At 43.5% G+C, this 17,139-nt stretch overlaps 1 protein-coding gene and 1 pseudogene across 1 annotated transcript in view; one reads left to right on the top strand and one right to left on the bottom strand.

Moving 5' to 3' along the window:
* LOC112075854 (short/branched chain specific acyl-CoA dehydrogenase, mitochondrial-like) overlaps positions 1-8,391 on the bottom strand; it is a 23,021-nt gene extending 14,630 nt beyond the window's left edge. The window contains 4 exon segments of the mRNA XM_070441095.1: positions 3,478-3,581; positions 3,584-3,682; positions 6,827-6,931; positions 8,236-8,391. Coding sequence (XP_070297196.1) covers positions 3,478-3,581; positions 3,584-3,682; positions 6,827-6,931; positions 8,236-8,251 — 324 coding nt within the window. The 5' untranslated portion in view covers positions 8,252-8,391.
* Positions 8,392-12,188: 3,797 nt separating this feature from the next.
* LOC112075853 (zinc finger protein Pegasus-like) lies at positions 12,189-14,592 on the top strand (annotated as a pseudogene).
* The last annotated feature ends 2,547 nt before the right edge of the window (positions 14,593-17,139 follow it).

Here is a 17,139-nt window from a genome sequence, read left to right as displayed (position 1 = left end):
AAACGTGCACACGCACGGCTCTGATCAGAACGGGGCTGAAAAGCGCGTTCACTCGCTGATGATTAGAAGGCCGTTGACGCCCGCCAATAGAATTGTACTCTGTTGCGCTCCGGCTCTACAACTAAATCAAGAGACTCACTCAATCTTACTAAGTTACATTTGTTTTGGTTTGTTGCATTTAAAAAAGGGGCTGATATAATGTTGATTCGATAACAGCAAAAACGTTGATATATGTATATATATATATATATATATATAGTGCAAACTAAATGGGGCGAACTCAGTTAAATTCAATCTCTTGCGTCTCTGCGCGGCATGGCGTTTCCTCTGCGCGGCTGTCCTGGAGGAAGTGCGCGATCAGTTAATAGAACATTGACCATGATTTATTTCCACATKTAGTTGTGTTACAGCCTGAATTCAAAACCGGATTTAAATGACTTTTTTTCCCTCAACCATCTAAAAACGCATAAGCTCAGATTTGTTTCTTCATATTCGCATATGTTGTAGCTTAGACCCTACTTGTTCTCACCATTGGTTGAGACACAACATGCTCTTGAATACAGGGTGGGTCATTTCAAATCATATAAATAATAGAGTGTACCCATCCTTCAGACCACTGCAATTTCGCTGGTACACCATTGACAATTAAATATTAACTTCTAATTACTACCCCAAATATGGCTGCTATTGAATGACAACTTAAAATGTTAATGTCTATTCTATTATGTATATTTCTATGATTTYAATAGGTTTCCTATGGAGGATTGACAGTATAATTTAAAACTACAGATATCGGTACCATTTATCAGCCACAACATTAAACCCACCCTGTATTCAAGATCCTGCCGTGTCTCAACCAATGGTGGGGACAATATAAAAAAACCTCAGCTGTAAACTTTAATCCAAGATACAACACGAAGAAGAAAAAACAGAGTGAAGAATGAAGCAGGTTTTCCTCTAGGATTTTACCTGTGCTTAGCTCTATTCCGTTTATTATTATTTTTTATCCTGAAAAACTCCCCAGTACTTAACGATTACAAGCATACCCATAACATGATGCAGCCACTACACATAACACTTTCTATTCAGGACAAAGTTAATTACTTTGCCACATTTTGTTCAGTATTACTTCAGTGCCTTGTTGCAAACAGGATGCATGTTTAGGAATATTTTGTATTCAGTACAGGCTTACGTTGTTTCACTCTGTCAACTAAGTTAGTATTGTGGAGTAACTACAATACTGCTGAGCCATCCTCAGATTTCTCCTATCACAGCCATTAAACTCTTAACTGTTTTAAAGGCACCATTGGCCTCAAGGTGAAATCCCTGAGCGGTTTCCTTCCTCTACGGCATCCGAGTTATGAAGGACGTCTGTTTGTTTGTAATAACTGGGTGTATTGATACACCATCCAAGGTGTAATTAATAACTTCACCATGCTCATTCAATGYCTGCTTCTTTAATTTTGACCTATCTGTTAATAGGTGCCCTTCTTTGTGGTTGAATCTGTGTTTGAAATGCACCACTTGACTGAGGGGACCTTACAGATAATTGTATGTGTTGAATACAGAGATGAGGAAGTCATTCAAAAATCATGTTAAAAAACACTATTATTGCACACAGAGGGAGTCCATGCAACTTATTATGTGACTTGTTAAAGCACATTTTTATTCCTGATCTTATGTCTTAAAAACATAGTTCCACTTTGACATTATGGGGTATTGTGGGTAGGCCAGTGACTCCCCCAGAATCGAATGTAATCCATTTTAAATCAGGCTTTAACACAACAACAATGTGTTTAAAAGTGAAGGGGTGTGAATACTTTCTGAAGGTGTTGTAGGTCTGTTAAATGTCTTGTGAACCAGTAGCTCCCTCTACTGGCTATAATCAAGAGACGTTAGCTACATGATCAGAAGCTTTATTTAAACTTACTAGTACACCTTAAATCAAAAACGCACAGATACACACTACCTCTCACTACCCTTAAATCAAAACGCACAGATACACACTACCTCTCACTACCCTTAAATCAAAACGCACAGATACACACTACCTCCACTACCCTTAATCAAAACATAGATACACACTACCTCTCACTACCCTTAAATCAAACACACAGATACACACTACCTCTCACTACCCTTAATCAAAACGCACGATACACACTACCTCTCACTACCCTTAAATCAAAACACACAGATACACACTACCTCTCACTACCCTTAAATCAAAACGCACAGATACCACTACCTCTCACTACCCTTAAATCAAAACATATAGGCCACATTTTTCTCTCGGCTAGAAACCTGTTAGTCCCTCACCATGTCTGTTGACAGCCGCTGAGACGCCATGCAACCTGTTAGTCCCTCACCATGTCTGTTGACAGCGCGGCTGAGACGCCATGAAACTGTTAGTCTCCCCATGTCTGTTGACAGCCGGCTGAGACGCCATGCAACCTGTTAGTCCTCACCATGTCTGTTGACAGCCGGCTGAGACGCCATGCAACCTGTTTATCCCTCACCATGTCTGTTGACAGCCGGCTGAGACGCCATGCAACCTGTTAGTCCCTCACCTGTCTGTTGACAGCCGGCTGAGACGCCATGCAACCTGTTAGTCCTCACCATGTCTGTTGCAGCCGGCTGAGACGCCATGCAACCTGTTAGTCCCTCACCATGTCTGTTGACAGCCGGTGAGACGCCATGCAACCTGTTAGTCCCTCACCATGTCTGTTGCCAGCCGGCTGAGACGCCATGCAACCTGTTAGTCCCTCACCATGTCTGTTGACAGCCGGCTGAGACGCCATGCAACCTGTTAGTCCCTCACCATGTCTGTTGACAGCCGGCTGAGACGCCATGCAACTGTTAGTCCCTCACCATGTCTGTTGCCAGCCGGCTGAGACGCCATGCAACCTGTTAGTCCCTCACCATGTCTGTTGACAGCCGGCTGAGACGCCATGCAACCTGTTAGTCCCTCACCATGTCTGTTGACAGCCGGCTGAGACGCCATGCAACCTGTTAGTCCTCACCATGTCTGTTGCCGCCGGCTGAGACGCCATGCAACCTGTTAGTCCCTCACCATGTCTGTTGACAGCCGGCTGAGACGCCATGCAACCTGTTAGTCCCTCACCATGTCTGTTGACAGCCGGCTGAGATCCATGCAACCTGTTAGTCCCTCACCATGTCTGTTGACAGCCGGCTGAGACGCCATGCAACCTGTTAGTCCCTCACCATGTCTGTTGACAGCCGGCTGAGACGCATGCAACCTGTTAGTCCCTCACCATGTCTGTTGACAGCCGGCTGAGATACCATGCAACCTGTTAGTCCCTCACCATGTCTGTTGACAGCCGGCTGAGACGCCATGCAACCTGTTAGTCCCTCACCATGTCTGTTGACAGCCGGCTGAGACGCCATGCAACCTGTTAGTCCCACCATGTCTGTTGACAGCCGGCTGAGACGCCATGCAACCTGTTAGTCCCTCACCATGTCTGTTGACAGCCGGCTGAGATACCGTTCTTTCTGGCCTGCGGTCCCCAGCTTGGTGAACAGTGTGTTGATGAGGGTGTTCTGGATGTCACACAGCACGGCACGGAGGCGTCCACTTTGGCCAGCTCCTCAATGACCAGGATGGAGGAGAAGAACGTGGATCCGGTGCCTCCGTACTCTGGGTCGATCTCTATGCCATCAGCTGGGAAGTGACAATGAGTCATCTGACAAATTAAAAATGGGGAATACACAGCTATATACACACACACACACACCACACACACACACACACACACACACACAAACAGGGTAGTGTTCAGGACATACTTTAAATTGTTCTTTTTGACCCGGGCGGTGTGTTCTTTTTGACAACGGGGCGGTGTTCTTTTTGACAACGGGGCGGTGTTCTTTTTGACAACGGGGCGGTGTGTTCTTTTTGACAACGGGGCGGTGTGTTCTTTTTGACAACGGGCGGTGTGTTCTTTGACAACGGGCGGTGTCTTTGACAACGGGGCGGTGTTCTTTTTGACAACGGGGCGTGTGTTCTTTTTGACAACAGGGCGGGTGTTCTTTTTGACAACAGGGCGGGTGTTCTTTTTGACAACAGGGCGGTGTGTTCTTTTTGACAACGGGGCGGTGTTCTTTTTGACAACGGGGCGGTGTTCTTTTTGACAACGGGGCGGTGTTCTTTTTGACAACGGGGCGGTGTTCTTTTTGACAACGGGGCGGTGTGTTCTTTTTGAACACAGGGCGGGTGTCTTTTTGACAACGGGGCGGTGTTCTTTTGACAACGGCGGTGTTCTTTTTGACAACGGGGCGGTGTTCTTTTTGACAACGGGGCGGTGTGTTCTTTTTGACAACAGGGCGGTGTGTTCTTTTTGACAACAGGGCGGTGTGTTCTTTTTGACAACAGGGCGGTGTGTTCTTTTTGACAACAGGGCGGTGTGTTCTTTTTGACAACAGGGCGGTGTTCTTTTTGACAACGGGGCGGTGTGTTCTTTTTGACAACAGGGCGGTGTGTTCTTTTTGACAACAGGGCGGTGTGTTCTTTTTGAACAACAGGGCGGTGTGTTCTTTTTGACAACAGGGCGGTGTGTTCTTTTTGACAACAGGGCGTGTGTTCTTTTTGACAACGGGGCGGTGTTCTTTTTGACAAACGGGGCGGTGTTTCTTTTTGACAACAGGGCGGTGTGTTCTTTTTGACAACAGGGCGGTGTTCTTTTTGACAACGGGGCGGTGTTCTTTTTGACAACGGGGCGGTGTTGTTTGACAAAGGTGTTCTTTTGACAACAGGGCGGTGTGTTCTTTTTGACAACGGGGCGGTGTTTTCTTTTGACAACGGGCGGTGTGTTCTTTTTGACAACAGGGCGGTGTGTTCTTTTTGACAACAGGGCGGTGTGTTCTTTTTGACAACAGGGCGGTGTGTTCTTTTTGACAACAGGGCGGTGTGTTCTTTTTGACAACAGGGCGGTGTGTTCTTTTGACAACGGGGCGGTGTGTTCTTTTTGACAACGGGGCGGTGTTCTTTTTGACAACGGGGCGGTGTGTTCTTTTTGACAACGGGGCGGTGTGTTCTTTTTGACAACGGGGCGGTGTGTTCTTTTTGACAACGGGGCGGTGTTCTTTTTGACAACGGGGGGTGTGTTCTTTTTGACAACAGGGCGTGTGTTCTTTTTGACAACAGGGCGGTGTGTTCTTTTTGACAACAGGGCGGTGTGTTCTTTTTGACACAGGGCGGTTGTTCTTTTTGACAACAGGGCGTGTGTTCTTTTTGACAACGGGGCGGTGTGTTCTTTTGACAACGGGCGGTGTGTTCTTTTTGACAACAGGGAGGTGTTCTTTTTGACAACGGGGCGGTGTGTTCTTTTTGACAACGGGGCGGTGTTCTTTTTGACAACGGGGCGGTGTGTTCTTTTTGACAACGGGGCGGTGTTCTTTTGAACGGGGGTGTGTTCTTTTGACAACGGGGCGGTGTGTTCTTTTGACAAGGGGCGGTGGTCTTTTTGACACGGGGCGTGTGTTCTTTTGACAACGGGCGGGTGTTCTTTTTGACAACGGGGCGGTGTGTTCTTTTTGACAACGGGGCGGTGTGTTCTTTTTGACAACGGGGCGGGTGTTCTTTTTGACAACAGGGAGGGTGTTCTTTTTGACAACGGGGCGGTGTTTCTTTTTGACAACGGGGCGGGGTGTTCTTTTTGACAACGGGGCGGGTGTTCTTTTTGACAACGGGCGGGGTGTCTTTTTGACAACAGGGCGGGTGTTCTTTTTGACAACAGGGCGGGTGTTTTTTGACAACGGGGGGGTGTTCTTTTTGACAACAGGGGGGGTGTTCTTTTTGACAACGGGCGGGGTGTTCTTTTTGACAACAGGGCGGGTGTTCTTTTTGACAACAGGGCGGGTGTTCTTTTTGACAACGGGCGTGTTCTTTTTGACAACAGGGGTGTTCTTTTTGACAACCGGGTAATAATGTTCAGGACTTATGTCCAGGTAGTCTCTCCCTGTTTTAGTCCATTTTCTTCTGTTTGTTGTCTAATGAACATGACGGAGGTAGGTTAGTTGATTTATTCCACGGTAACGAATTATGCTGGGACTTCCAAATGTTACCAAGCAAAAAACATTTACTTAAAAGTTTAACAAACCAACTCCATGCACAAGGACAATATTTTAACAATTTCAAATGAACATTTTACAAAAATACATTCACTGGAAGAACTGAGTCGATGTAAACTTTGGTAACAGAATTTCGGTAAAATCTCCCTCAGTTCTTTTATGTGAGAACGCTTTACAAAAACTCAAAATATACACTGAGTATACAAAACATTAGGAACACATTCCTAATATTAGTTGCACCCCCTTTTGCCCTCAGAACAGCTCAATTCAATTACCGATTTGGTAACAGAATTACACGTTTTAAATCACTTAATAATTCATAAACAAAATGTATATTAGTAAAAACACTAACTAATTGGTAGGTCTACTTGTTATTTCTGTAAACATTCATTATCCTCATGAAGAGAGAATTTAAAATATCTTAAGACACAGTGGGGTCCGCAATGTTTGAAACCTTGATAAAGATGAGCGAAAATGACTGTATAAAATAAATTCAAAAACTACTATGCAAAAAAAAAAGTCTATTATATTATTTTCTACTAATAGAAAATGCAATTTTGTTTAACTAGCAATAGTTTATTATTATTAATTTTTTTAAAGGTAGGGTCAAAATGACCTCACCTTGAGAGGATAACTGCACTTAGCTTTAAATTTGACCCCCACTTCAAGTTGGTTCTAATGGGTCTTTTACATGGAAATGCCCCTAATGACCATAGGATGTAAAGAAGAGAAACACATACCCCCTGTTCAAAGAGGGACTTTATCACTTCCGGATCCATATGAGAGTTTTCGTCCATCTTCGACACAAACGGGACAAGACGCTCCTGTGCAAACTTGTTCACTGTTCAAATGTGGGACGGTAAAACGAAACGCAATGTGACTTGTTTAACTGAACTTACATAAAACCAAATTCATGACAAATCAGACCAATCCATAGCATGATCCAGTCTGTTTATTACATCTTAGCTTTGACACCTACTCATTCAAGGGTTTTTTCTTTATTTTTTACTATTTTCTACATTGTAGAATAATAGTGAAGACATCAAAACTATGACATAACACATATGGAATTATGTAGTAACCAAAAAAGTGTTAAACAAATCAAAATATTGTTTATATTTGAGATTCTTCAAAGTAGCCACCCTTTGCCTTAATGACAGTTTTGCACACGCTTGGCATTCTCTCAACCAGCTTGAGGAGGTAGTCACCTGGAATGCATTTCAATTAACAGGTGTGCCTTGTTAAAAGTTCATTTGTGGAATTTCTTTCCTTCTTAATGCGTTTGAGACAATCAGTTGTGTTCATGGTCAAATTGCTGCAAAGAAACCATTACTAAAGGACACCAATAATAAGAAGAGACTTACTTGGGCCAAGAAACACGAGAAATGGACATTAGACCGGTGGAAATCTGTCTTTTGGTCTGATGAGTCCAAATTTGAGATTTTTGGTTGCAACCGCCGTGTCGTTTTGATTCGCAGAGTAGGTGAACGGATGATTTCCGCTCAAGCATGAAGGAGGAGGTGTGATGGTGTGGGGGTGCTTGGCTGGTGACACTGCTTGCGATTTATTAGAATTCAAGGCAGTCTTCACCAGCATGGCTACCACAGCATTCTGCAGTGATACGCCATCCCATCTGGTTTGTGCTTAGTGGGACGATAATTCGTTTTTCAACAGGACAATGACCCATCACACCTCCAGGCTGTGTAAGGGCTATTTGACCAAGAAGGAGAGTGATGGAGTGATGCATCAGATGACCTGGCCTCCACAATCACCCGACCTCAACCCAATTGAGATGGTTGGGATGATTTGTACAGCATATGTGGGAACTCCTTCAAGACTGTTGAAAAATCATTCCACGTGAAGCTGGTTGAGAGAATGCCATGAGTGTGCAAAGCTGTCATCAAGGCAAAGGGGGGATACTTTGAAGAATGTAAAATATAACATTTTGATTTAACACCTTTTTGCTTCCATATGTGTTATTTCATAGTTTTGATGCCTTCACTATTATTCTACAATGTTGAAAATAGTAAAAATAAAGAAAAACCCTAGAATGAGTAGGTGTGTCCAAACTTTGACTGGTACAGTATGTATGTATGTATGTATGTATCCTTCGTTGCTCTGCCTAGTGTATATCCTGCAACTCACCAGCATCCCTCATCATCCCCTCCTCCTCAGAGTATGTCTGTAGTGGAGGGTAGGAGACCCCCAGAGCAGCAGCCTGCTCTGCAGACACGTCTGGTTGGGTGGATCTGTTCCGCAGCCCATGCTGGCACACACTCCATGGTCGGGACACCTGCCTACCAACCTGAAATTACACAGTTACATTTTCACTGATGGATGACATGATACAACTTGAGTGTCTACACAAAAAGTTGCCACTCAACTCAATCTGGGGCGGCAGGTAGCCTAGTGGTTAGAGCNCTGCAACTCACCAGCATCCCTCATCATCCCCTCCTCCTCAGAGTATGTCTGTAGTGGAGGGTAGGAGACCCCCAGAGCAGCAGCCTGCTCTGCAGACACGTCTGGTTGGGTGGATCTGTTCCGCAGCCCATGCTGGCACACACTCCATGGTCGGGACACCTGCCTACCAACCTGAAATTACACAGTTACATTTTCACTGATGGATGACATGATACAACTTGAGTGTCTACACAAAAAGTTGCCACTCAACTCAATCTGGGGCGGCAGGTAGCCTAGTGGTTAGAGCKTTGGACTTGTAACCGAAAGGTTGCAAGATCGAATCCCCGAGCTGACAAGGTAAAAACCTGTCGTTCTGCCCCTGAACAAGGCAGTTAACCCACTGTTCCTAGGCCGTCATTGTAAATAAGAATTTGTTCTTAACTGACTTGCCTAGTTAAATAAAGGTTTTTAAAAGTTTGGCCTGGCTACCCAAACTCATTGTTGGGGCCATTTGAATTCAATCACTTTTTAACAGCACCCCTTTTGAATTGAACGAGACCTTCCATACATATTTKCCCATCGTAGAAGTGCTCAGAAAGGGACTTTCTGGACATGAGTGCCAAAACATCCAAGAGAAATGTGACCTATTCTGCATACCCCACCATACCATGAGACATCCATGTCTTCATCACTGGGAAAAAAATAAACAGTTGAGTTTGATTTCATAAGATAATGCCGTCTCAACCAACCACAAGTAGGCCTACAACATATGCCAATATAGTTGGAGGTCCAAACATCAGAGAACATTGACTTCAATGGGAATATCTGTTGTTTTAAATGACACTGTCAACCCTCCATAGGAAATAGAAATAGAAATACTAGAATAGACGTCACCATTAAAGTATCCATTCAACGGTGGGTGGACCGGCAGCCATATTTGTGGTAGTAATTAGAAGAAAATATTTCAATTACATTTTCAATTGTGTACCAGCTAAATTGCAGTGGTCTGAAGGAATAGGTATATTCTATCATTTATATGATTGAAATGACACCCACCCTGTAGTCAAGAGCATGTTGTGTCTCAACCGATGGTGGGCACAAGTAGGGTTACAATATGCTAATTTGGAGAGAAAACATCGTAGTTTATGCGGTTTTAGATAATTGACGTTAAACGGTTAACAAAATGTAATTTTTTATTTAAAAAACTACTTTAAAAAAAAATAATTATCAAATAGTTTGACAACCCTGTTTGTAAGCTTTTATGATACTCAACCGTTGATTTGTTTCCAGTAATGAAGACACGGATGTCTCGTGGTATGGTGGGGAATGCAGAATAGGTCAACTTTGAGCACCTTTAGCTCTTGAATGTTTTGGCACTCTGGTAAAAAACAAAAGTCACTTCCCGAGCGCTTTTAAAATGGGCAAATAGTGTACGTAGCTAGCGACAATAGAGCAGTGGAACAATTAAGTTTGAGTCGTCAGGCAACACAAATATATCCATACTCCAGCATGAGTGAATATGAGAGAGTGGTGGCTATAACGTTATACGGCAAGATAAAAGCAGTGACAGGCAGGACATTTCTTCAAGAGTAACTTGCGGTGTAACTGACGGAGGCAGTAGCTAACTAGCTATGTCATTTTTTATAGCATGCAGCTAGCTAGCCAACGCGTATTGTGATAGCAGGTTATGCAATGGGGTAATATAAAGTTACAAAAAAACACTGGCTAAGTTTGTATTTCAATAAGTATGACTACACAAAGACAACATATCATAAAACAACAATGTGAACGAAGAAAACCGCTTTGCATTACATTCGTCTCACCTTAGAAGCACCTGATCAAGGGCGAAGCCATGTTTTCTCTTGTTTACATCTGAGTGTGTTCACTTTTCTATTGACCGGGTGAAACAGCGACCATTGAACAGGTTCGCGTCTTCACTTGGCAGAACGTATCAGCTTTTACTCACGTCTTCAATTTTATATACGCAGGGCATCTTTAATCAAATAAACATGTTCCTCTAGGCAAACACCTTCTCTTTTTCTGCTGTTGTATTTCCAACTAGGAGCTTTCACTGACAGCCAGCTGTGTGCTTCTGAAATGGGAGTCATTTTATGTGGCATAGCTACTATAACACATAGCTCCCTCTCTTTTGTTTTTAGCACAACCAGCTAACATTAACTTGTCATCACACATTTTGATTGTCTAGATAGTGTTTTGAAATGTCCGTCTTGACATCGGTCTTAGAATTAACATAAGAACGGATGGGAACGCGTAAGTTATCGCATATATTTTAACGGTGCTGTGATTGACGACCAGCTGGTAAGTAAAATGGCTAGGTGTACATTACTAACGTTATACAAGCTAACGTTAGCGAGCCACGCCCGGTTGTAGTGAAGTGATGGGCTGTGTATCAACTGCTTACATGTCATGTTGTCACTGTTATGAGATGTTTTTTGGTGACAACATACTTATTATCATCGTGACTGACTGTCCACATAATGGTTCATGGTTATGGCTTTGATCATGACTCTCAGTTCCATTACATTTAGAGAGTCTTGGATGAAGGCGTTTTCTGTTAGGGCGAGTTTTATTATTAATAAGAGCCGCGACGGTCTATCTGAACATTAACGGCATAGCTTGCTGTACGGTTTTGGAAGCATAATAACCGTATCTTTCATATCGGCGAAAAAATAAACAAGTTGTTAAACTGACACGCCTTTATGGGTTAGATTCCCACACGCCCATATTTACACGTTACTGCATCTAACCTGTGTGTAAACGGAAGACAGATGCCACAAACTGTTTTCACTGAAAAAAACTGTCAGCTGCAACGGTTAAAACAGTGTTCACTACATTAAATGTGTATTTTGCATTTGTGAAATTATTTGGTTGTGATATCAAAGTACAGCGATTTATGTTTCAAGAACCGTACCGCAATCGATTCACGTTTAGAACCGGACCGCAATCGATTCACCTTTAGAACCGGACCGCAATCGATTCACGTTTAGATGGGAGTATTTGGTGTTTTGGCTTCCAGAGACAATTCGCCCTTAAACAGAACATGTAAATTCTTGGACTAAGGAGTAACATTAGGCTCATTTAGTCCAATATCGGGCTATAGGTTATGGCATACATGCAGTGGTATTGTAACAATATGATTATCATGAACGAACTGCAAAAAATCTCTGAAGCTGGAGACTCATATCTCCCTCACTAACTTTAAGCACCAGCTGTCAGAGCAGCTCACAGATCACTGCACCTGTACATAGCCAATCTGTAAAATAGCCCATCCAACTACCTCATCCCCATACTGTATTTATTTATCTTGCTCCTTTGCACCCCAGTATCTCTACTTGCACTCATCTTCTGCACATCTACCGTTCCAGTGTTTAATTGCTATACTGTTATTACTTCGCCACCATGGCCTATTTATTGCCTTACCTCCCTTATCCTACCTCATTTGCACTCACTGTATATAGACTTTTCCCACTGTATTACTGTATGTTGGTTTACTCCATGTGTAACTCTGTGTTGTTGTTTGTGTCGCACTGCTTTGCTTTATCTTGGCCAGGTCGCAGTTGTAGATGAGAACTTGTTCTCAACTTGCCTACCTGGTTAAATAAAAGGTGAAATAAAAATAAATGTGATTCATTATGTTTAACCGTCAATTATTATTATTGCCTTATCTTACAGGTTTGGGTGATCAGAAGTCATCACAATACACCCCATCTTGCCAAATGGATGATGATCTAAAACCTCTGATTTCATAAAGGACTTTCAAGAGTACCTGACACAGCAAACACACCATGTGAACATGATCTCAGGATCTGTCGTGGGGAGATGGAGCCCCTCCAAGCTGGTGAGAATGTTATGAACACTATCTATTATAATATATATATATAATATCTATCTACTATTATATAAAACAATCAGAGTCATTGACTTTAACTTATGATGTGTATATTTTTAAATCGCCCCAAAATCGCCCCCCCAAAAATATTATATTTTTAATCGCCCCAAAATAAGCCATATCCCTAATTTGTCTTTGGGAAGTTAAACCAGGTGAACAGGGCCCAGCGCTACGGGAATAACCTAATAAGTCTGTTTGAACGATTTTTTGTAATGTTTTTGTTTTTATTTTATTTTTGGCGATTGGCCGTCACCAAAAAGGGTCCTCTGGAGGAGCAATGAGTGGTTCTTCTGTTTAGATCCATATTGTGGAGATATTGACAGAACAAAGATGACCCTAATGCATCTCAAGTCATCCTCTCATATCTTTCAAGCACCAGACAAAAAATAGGCCCCACAAATGGTTTCTGACTAGATTGTCGCCAGAATAAAAAAAAAATTCACCTGGGAAATAGATCGATGTAAAATGTGATTTTACAAATCCTGCTTCCAGATAAGTTCTAGATGATTCGGCTTTTTGTGTGTCTGTGAGGACGGTATTGTTTAGAGGTATCCATTTCCGTGAAAAAATTGACTGTAAAGTATCGATTTAATTCTATCTTGTCGTCTCCTCTCCCAGTAGCAGCAGCTATCCCAGAGAGATCATCAGAATGGATCAGTGGAAGTCTCTCTGGACGACAACTCTGGGCTGCTGGTGGACGGCTTCCAGAGGACCTTCGACGGCAAGCTCAAGTGTAGCTACTGCAGCTACGCCAGTAAAGGCACCGCTCGCCTGATAGAGCACATCAGGATTCACACAGGTAAAATGGACCAGCCCATCTGGCATTTGCCCAACATGCCAGATGCCAGTCCGCCCCTTGCACTGTCCATATAGTTAAGATCTTATCTTTTTTTACTTGTATTTATATTGTGTGACATTACATTTTAATGGATGTTGGATATGTGCCAAGATGTTGAAATAAACCTAAACATCTTTGTTGACCAACAGGAGAGAAGCCCCACCGCTGCCAGCTGTGCCCCTTCGCCTCTGCCTACGAGCGCCACCTTGAGGCCACACATGCGCTCCCACACGGGAGAGAAGCCCTACAAGTGTGACCTCTGCTCCTTCCGTTGCAGCGACCGCAGCAATCTGTTCCACCACCGCCCGGCCGCCACAAGCTTTTACCCGTGAAGGGGGCGGAGCTGCCCGCCTTTCTCTCCAACAAGAAGATGCTGAACGTCCTACAGAAGAAGAGTGGCAGCTCCCTAGGCCTGGGAGGCTACAGCAGACACCTCCTCATCAACCTCAGCCCTCCCTCCATGGTGGTGGGGAAAGCAGACTACCTGAACCATGAGGTGTACGAGAGCGATTGAAGGACCATGGGACTGGAGGAGGAAGAGGAGGTGTCAGCAGGGATGTCAACAGTGACATGGTGGTGGACAACAATCCACTGAACCAGCTGTCTACGCTGGCAGGCCAGTTGTCCAACCTCCCCCCAGTGGACCAGACCCCCGTGTCTCCTGACAGACTGTCCTGTAACGACGTCAAGCCGTTCCTCATCCAGCAGGCCTCTGGTGCACCGATTGCAGTGTCAGTATCTTTGTCGCCAGTCAAAGTGGTGCCCACCACCACCACTACCACCACCACCACCACCAAACCTCCTCCCCAACCAGCCCCGAGGACCTCCAACCCCCTGCAGGCCACAGCAGGAACTACAGCCCCAGCCCTGTGAACCCAGAACCTAGCAGCGAGCACAGTGCACACACACGTACCAGCTCAGTTAGCATTAGTAACAGCCAGCCCAGTACCCCTGCCCTGCCCGGTAGCACACCGGATCCAGACCCACAGATGCTACACAGCTGCCAGCACTGCGACACCTACTTCTCTGACAACATCATGTACACCATTCACATGGGTTGCCACGGCTACGAGAACCCCTTCCGGTGTAATATCTGCGGCTGTAAGTGCAGGAATAAGTATGACTTTGCCTGCCACTTCGCTCGCGGGCAGCACACGCAGGGACTGACTTCCGCAGCGACCGAGATGAATTTGAACGATGTTTGGCGTCTCACAGAGCACATTAACTTTATTCCGTGATTATGATAATCAGGGATCAGAGCGATTCTGATCGATATTTTATTGTATTGTTTTTTTTATTCATGATATAACTCGGAGATTGAGTGTTACTTTGAAATGAGGAATCGATGCTTCTATAAATGAAAGTAATCTGGAGGTTGGAGACATTTATCATGTGTCCTCCTCATGCCGTCTGAGAATTAAAGGAAGTCACTTCTATCATTTAAAAAATTAAATTCAAATGTTATTTAACTAGGCAAATCAGTTAAGAACAAATTCTTATTTACAATGACGGCCTACCCCCGTCCACACCTTGACGACGCTGGGCCAATTGTGCGCCTCCTTATGGAGTCCTTATGGGACTCCCAATCACGGCCGGATGTGATACAGCCTGGATTCGAACCAGGGTTTGTGACGCCTCTTGCACTGAGATGCAGTGCCTTAGACCGCTGCGCCACACGAGAGCCGACTGAATTAGTTACATACATATTGGTGATATTACATGCGAGTGACAAAACGTATAGTTTAAATAGCGATTAGCAAGGTATCTGGTTGCTGTGGCTAGAGTTTAAACAGGTTTGACCTTGCCTTATTTCTTATGTATTTATTTCACCTTTATTTAACCAGGTGGCTAGTTGAGAACAAGTTCTCATCTACAACTGCGACCTGGCCAAGATAAAGCAAAGCAGTGTGACACAAACAACAACAGAGTTACACATGGAATAAACAAACGTACMSTCAATAACACAATAGAAAAGTCTATATACAGTGTGTGCAAATGACGTGAGGAGGTAAGGCATGAACATGTCCATTGGTCCAAATAGGTCGCTCCACATCGACAAACAGACATGCTTTATTATACATGGTGTATAGTAGTGTCTCACTTTTATTGTGAGTGTAAAACTTCACATTATATCAACGGCTTGAAGTGAATGAGATCTGTGCATATTGATGCTTCGGCTTAGACATTATTTCACTCTATATCTTACTTTGCTCTGTTCCACATTCAGATTGATTCCACTGTTCTCTTTCCACATTCAGATTGATTCCATGTGTTCTCTGTTCCACATTCAGAATGATTCCATGTGTTCTCTGTTCCACATTCAGATTGATTCCACGTGTTCTCTGTTCCACATTCAGATTGATCCATGTGTTCTCTGTTCCACATTCAGATTGATTCCATGTGTTCTCTGTCACATTCAGATTGATTCCATGTGTTCTCTGTTCCACATTCAGATTGATTCCATGTGTTCTCTGTTCCTATCCCGTTGATTCCACGTGTTTCCTGTTCCACATTCCGTTGATTCCACGTGTTCTCTGTTCCACATTCAGATTGATTCCATGTGTTCTCTGTTCCACATTCAGATGATTCCATGTGTCTCTGCCACATTCCGTTGATTCCATGTGTTCTCTGTTCCACATTCAGATTGATTCCACGTGTTCTCTGTTCCACATTCAGATTGATTCCATGTGTCTCTGTTTCCACATTCAGATTGATTCCATGTGTTCTCTGTTCCACATTCAGATTGATTCCATGTGTCTCTGTTCCACATTCAGATTGATTCCATGTGTTCTCTGTTCCACATTCAGATTGATTCATGTGTTCTCTGTTCCACATTCAGATTGATTCCATGTGTTTCTCTGTTCCACATTCAGATTGATTCCATGTGTTTCTCGTTCCACATTCAGATTGATTCCATGTGTTCTCTGTTCCACATTCCGGATTGATTCCATGTGTTCTCTGTTCCACATTCCGTTGATTCCATGTGTTCTCTGTTCCACATTCAGATTGATTCCATGTGTCTCTGTTCCACATTCAGATTGATTCCATGTGTTCTCTGTCCACATTCAGATTGATTCCATTGTTTCTCTGTTCCACATTCAGATTGATTCCATGTGTTCTCTGTTCCACATTCAGAAGATTCCATGTGTTCTCTGTTCCACATTCCGGTTGATTCCATGTGTTCTCTGTTCCACATTCAGATTGATTCCATGTGTTCTCTGTTCCACATTCAGATTGATTCCATGTGTTCTCTGTTCCACATTCAGATTGATTCCATGTGTTCTCTGTTCCACATTCCGTTGATTCCATGTGTTCTCTGTTCCACATTCAGATTGATTCCATGTGTTCTCTGTTCCACATTCAGATTGATTCCATGTTTCTCTGTTCCACATTCAGATTGATTCCATGTGTTCTCTGTTCCACATTCAGATTGATTCCATGTGTTCTCTGTTCCACATTCAGAAGGATTCCATGTGTTCTCTGTTCCACATTCCGGTTGATTCCATGTGTTCTCTGTTCCACATTCAGATTGATTCCATGTGTTCTCTGTTCCACATTCAGATTGATTCCATGTGTTCTCTGTCCACATTCAGATTGCTCCATGTGTTCTCTGTTCCACATTCAGATTGATTCCACGTGTTCTCTGTTGCTGCCAATCACGTCCCTTCTTACCTTCAGCCAGCCTTACTGATCTATAATAACTGGTGCTCTTTAGCTAATACCTCTTAAATTAACAATGATCTTTAGCTTAAATGCAATTTGCGTTCGAGACAAATCATTCGGACTTGGATAAATCGTACTTGATCAAAAGGCCAAAAGTATTCTTCTGAACCTTTTTTAAAAAAGTATTTCAAAGGATCACATAACAGTTGTAGCAGTGTTGGAAATGATTGTGGTCCAT

The sequence above is a fragment of the Salvelinus sp. IW2-2015 genome, unplaced genomic scaffold (assembly GCF_002910315.2).
Source record: "Salvelinus sp. IW2-2015 unplaced genomic scaffold, ASM291031v2 Un_scaffold3439, whole genome shotgun sequence".
NCBI lineage: Eukaryota > Metazoa > Chordata > Actinopteri > Salmoniformes > Salmonidae > Salvelinus > Salvelinus sp. IW2-2015.
The sequence above is the reverse complement of the archived record's forward strand: the minus strand, read 5'-3'. Positions and strand labels throughout refer to the sequence as shown.